Here is a 4,963-nt window from a genome sequence, read left to right on the forward strand (position 1 = left end):
CAACATGAAAGAACAGAACTTCTTTGATCAGTGTCCCCAGAGAGATTTTAGAAAATATTCCATCCATAAAACAATAAAACAAGAACATGACACAATGAAAAATAAGCCCTGTGAGAAGAACCACAGTAAAAGCCTCTGGAAATTAAAATTATGGTTCACAAAATGTAAATTAATAAATATGGTGGAGAATAATGTTTAGGAAGTCACAGAGAATAAAGAGAACGGGAAACAGAAAATAGGCCAGAAACAATAAGAGATATAGATGATTAATACAGAGGTACAACACCTACCTAGTAGGAATTCCAGAAAGAGGAAAAGAAGGAAAGAAGAGGCTGGGCGTGGTGGCTCACGCCTGTAATCCAAAAACTTTGGGAGGCCGAGGCCAGCAGATCACGAGGTCAGGAGTTCATGACCAGCCTGGCCAACATGGTGAAACCCCGTCTCTACTAAAAATACAAAAATTCTTTCTGCGCTACCCACAGAGGGGTCCATATGGCGTTGTTCTGGATTCCCATCGTAACTTAAAGGAAAACTTTCACAATGTCTGGAGCCCTTGATGTCCTGCAAATGAAGGAGAAGGATATCCTTAAGTTCCTTGCGGCAGGAACCCACTTAGGTGGCACCAATCTTGACTTCCAGATGGAACAGTACATCTATAAAAGGAAAAGTTATGGCATCTACATCATAAATCTGAAGAGGACCTGGGAGAAGCTTCTGCTGTCAGCTCATGCCATTGTTGCCATTGAATACCCTGCTGATGTCAGTGTCATATTCTCCAGGAATACTGGCCAGAGGGCCTTGCTGATGTTTGCTGCTGCCACTGGAGCCACTCCAATTGCTGTCCGCTTCACTCCTGCAACCTTCACTAAACAGATCCAGGCAGCCTTCCGGGAGCCACGGCATCTTGTGGTTACTGACCCCAGGGCTGACCACCAGCCTCTTACGGAGACATCTTATGTTAACCTACCTACCATCGCTCTATGTAACACGGATTCTCCTCTGCACTATGTGGACATTGCCATCCCATGCAACAACAAGGGAGCTCCCTTAGTGGGTCAGATGTGGTGGATGCCGGCTCAGGAAGTTCTGCACATGCATGGCACCATTTCCTATGAACACCCATGGGAGATCATGCCTGATCTCTACTTCCACAGAGATCCTGAAGAGATTGAAAAAGAAGAGCAGGCTGCTGCTGAAAAGGCTGTGACCAAGGAGGAATTTCAGGGTGAATGGACTGCTCCAGCTCCTAAATTCACTGCTACGCAGCCTGAGGTTGCAGACTGGTTTGAAGGTATGCAGGTGCCCTCTGTGCCTATCCGCAGTTCCCTACTAAAGACTGGAGTGCTCAGCCTGCCATGGAAGACTGGTCTGCAGCTCCCACTGCTCAGGCCACTGAATGGGTAGGAGCAACCACTGAATGGTCTTAAGCAGCTCTTGCACAGGCTCTTAAGCAACATGGAAATAAGGTTGATGGAAAATAAACATCAGTTTCCAAAAAAAAAAAAAAAAGGAAAGAAGAGAGAGAGAAAGAAAGAAACAGAACATAAAATGAAGGATAGAAAATTATAAAATAAATAGTCCCGGCTCAGTGGCTCAAGCCTGTAATCCCAGCACTTTGGGAGGCTGAGGCAGGCAGATCACCTGAGGTCGGGAGTTCGAGACCGGACTGGCCAACATGGTGAAACCCCGTCTCTACCAAAAATACAAAAATTAGCCAAGCCTAGTGGTGCACACCTGTAATCCCAGCTTCTCGGGAGGCTGAGGCAGGAGAATTGCTTGAACCTGGGAGGCAGAGATTGCAGTGAACCGAATTCGTGCCACAGCACTCCAACCTGGATGATAAGAGTGAGACTGTCAAAAAAAAGAAAGAAAAGAAGGAAAGAAAGAAAGAAAGAAAGAAAGAAAGAAAGAAAGAAAGAAAGAAAGAAAATTTTAAAATAAATAATTAACTTTTCTGAGGAAAGCTAATGAAGAAAGACACAATTTTCAGATTGAAAGGGGCATTGGACCAGGCATGGTGGCTCACAACTGTAATCCCAGCTACTTAAGAGACCAAGATGGAGGATCATTTGAGGACAGGAGTTTGAGGCCAGCTTGGCCAACATAGCGAATCCCTTGTTTCAAACAAACAAACAAAAAAGAATGAAAGAGGCATTGAGAGTATCAATTACTACAACCACTTTGAAGAACATCTGGATGACAATTCATGGAGCTGACTGTCCATACACTCAGTAATTTCCCTGTCAGGTTCATTCCCTGAGGGCAGAGCTTACCGACTTGGAGCTCTTCGCATGCTATGAGATGAATGCGGACCTGCCTGGGGTTTAGAGTCTCAGCCCTCAGGATGTCTGAGCAGGGCCAGGAGCAGCTGGAACAGCCAGGGATTGGCCCCTCCTGCTGGGAGCAGCTCCTCCGTCCGATTCCCGTGTGCCACACCCTGCGTTTCCACGTCCACTGTGCACAGTCATGCGACAAGACTGGGAAGTGCTTCCCTAGAAAGACACTACACTAAGCACATGAGATGTAGGCAATTAATTGCAGCATTGTTTGTGGGAGCAAAATAAATGGGAATAGCCTAAATGTCTACCAGTGGAAAATGGATTAAACAATAACACACTGAGAAGCCTCCAAGTCGGTGAACACATGGATGGGTCTGCAGGGTGGTGCCCTGGAAAAAGCATGGAGCCCTCGCCCTCCCCTAGACCTGACCCTATGTATCTCTTCATCTGACTGTTCCTGAGTTGTATCCTTTATAATAAACCCACAATCTAGTAAATAGACCATTTTCCTGAATTCTGTAAGCCATTCTAGCAAATTATCAAGCCCAAGAAGGGGGTCTTAGGAATGCTGGATGTATAACTTGTTTGTCAGAAATACAGGCAATACCTAGATTTGAAATTGGCAGCGGAAGCTGAGGGTGGGGCAGTCTTGTGGGACACAGCCCTTAACCTGTGGGATTTGATGCTATCTCAGATAGATGTTGTCAGAATTGACTTAAATTTTAGGACACCCAGTTGGTATCTTCCAAGGAACTGAATTGAATTTGTTGTAGGCAAACAACTCACACATTTGGTCACAGAAGTGTTCTAAAGTTGAGATAAAAAAGTAGATTTTTTTCCTATACATTTGATGTTAGAGAAGGGATTTCTAGGGATTTGCTAGAACATTCCTGACTCATGGAAACAAGTGGTTTGGAAAGAGAAAGGATGAAAGGATGAGAGATCAGGAACCTTTGATCCCTGGATGGCTACGTGGTCACCCATGGTATGTAAGTGCAGCTGGGCTGCATTCAGTGACTAAAGGTAAAAGTTACCCATGGAATTTGGAGATGGTATTAGATCCAACTCTTGAGGAGTTGGCCCTTTGGGTACATAAGGAAATGCAAAATAATCAGAAGCACGCTAAACATACAATTCCGAGGGTACTGTGAGAATGTAATAGCTAAAATGAAATTAAAAGAGACTGCTGGCTTGGACCTTGAGGCTAGACCAAACTCAGATGTGGGTTAGTCCAAGCTTCAGCCACTAGCCTCAGAGCCACCCGCAAAAGAAAAAGTACTTCCAGCCGGGGGCGGTGGCTCACACTTGTAATCCCAGCACTTTGGGAGGCCGAGGCAGGCAGATCACAAGGTCAAGAGACTGAGACCATCATGGCCAACATGGTAAAACCCTGTCTCTACTAAAAATACAAAAATTAGCTGGGCGTGGTGGCGTGCGCCTGTAATCCCAGCTACTTGGGAAGCTGAGGCAAGAGAATTGCTTGAACCTGGGAAGCGGAGGTTGCAGTGAGCTGAGATCATGCCACTGCACTCTGGCCTGGCGACAGAGTCAGACGTTGTCTCAAAAAAAAAAAAGAAAAAAAAAAGTACTTCCAAGACCTCTGCTCACCAACAAGGTTGTCCGTGTGAGAGGATGGCAAAACTAAGAAAAGACTACAGCCAGGGGTACAGAGTGAAGGAGTTGTTTCATTCTGTGAATCAGTCCACCAGCTTCCTGAGGAGACTTTACTAAAGTGGATTGTGAAAGTAACTCTTTTAGGGGCAGTATTTTTGGTTTTGAATGCCACAGAGTAGAAGAGCAAGTTAGGCTGATGCAGGACCTACAGTTCACTATGAAACAATCACTAATGACTGTACATGATCCAGACACACACAGGTAATTCCCTAGGGAATAGCCAGCCTGGTGGACTGAGTAAAGCCACTGAAAGGTCTGTTTACCACCAGACTCCACCTTGGTTCTAAGTGGAGCCCTGCAGATGAAGCAGCTGAAATGCTTTGTATGCAAGCCACGTGGGATTGGCTTTATGATGACTGGAATATTCACCCACTGAATATGCCGTTACCCAGGTCATGGTAAATGCTGTGGTTAAGGGGGCTCCTTTTGCATGGGTGTAGCCTGTGACATTACTTCTGCAGAATCAGAGGACAATCCACAAATCCTTATCAGATCACCTGTCTCAGCTTCCCTGTATAGGTCTTACTGATAACAAGGACATTAAAGTGATTTAATGGCTGGGTGCAGTGGCTCACACCTGTAATCCCAGCACTTTGGGAGGCTGAGGTGGGAGTTTGAGATCAGCCTGGGCAACACAGTGAAACCCTGTGTCTACCAAAAAAAAAAAAATACAAAAAATTACCTGGGTGTGGTGGCATACCCCTGTAGTTGCAACTACTTGGGGTGCTGAGGTGGGAAGATTGAAAGAAAGAGAGAGAGAGAGGGAGGGAGGGAAGGAAGGAAGGAAGGAAGGAAAAAAGAAAGACAAAGAAAGAAAAAGAAAGAAAGAGAGAGAGAGGAAGGGAGGGAGGGAGGGAGAGAGAAAGGAAAGAAAAGAAAGAAAGAAAGAGAAAGAAGAAAGAAAGAAAGAAAGAAAGAAAGAAAGAAAGAAAGAAAGAAAGAAAAAAGAAAGAAAGAAAGAAAGAAAGAAAGAAAGAAAGAAAGAAAGAAAAAGAATGAAAGAAAGAAAA

At 44.9% G+C, this 4,963-nt stretch overlaps 1 protein-coding gene across 1 annotated transcript; it reads left to right on the forward strand.

The window, feature by feature from the left end:
- The first annotated feature begins 540 nt into the window (after positions 1–540).
- LOC116474208 (small ribosomal subunit protein uS2-like) lies at positions 541–1,404 on the forward strand. Its single transcript, XM_032162657.1, has one exon. It carries the CDS (start codon positions 541–543, stop codon positions 1,402–1,404), a length of 864 nt encoding a protein of 287 aa, XP_032018548.1.
- Positions 1,405–4,963: the final 3,559 nt, after the last annotated feature.

The sequence above is a fragment of the Hylobates moloch genome, unplaced genomic scaffold (genome assembly GCF_009828535.3).
Source record: "Hylobates moloch isolate HMO894 unplaced genomic scaffold, HMol_V3 SCAFFOLD_10, whole genome shotgun sequence".
NCBI lineage: Eukaryota > Metazoa > Chordata > Mammalia > Primates > Hylobatidae > Hylobates > Hylobates moloch.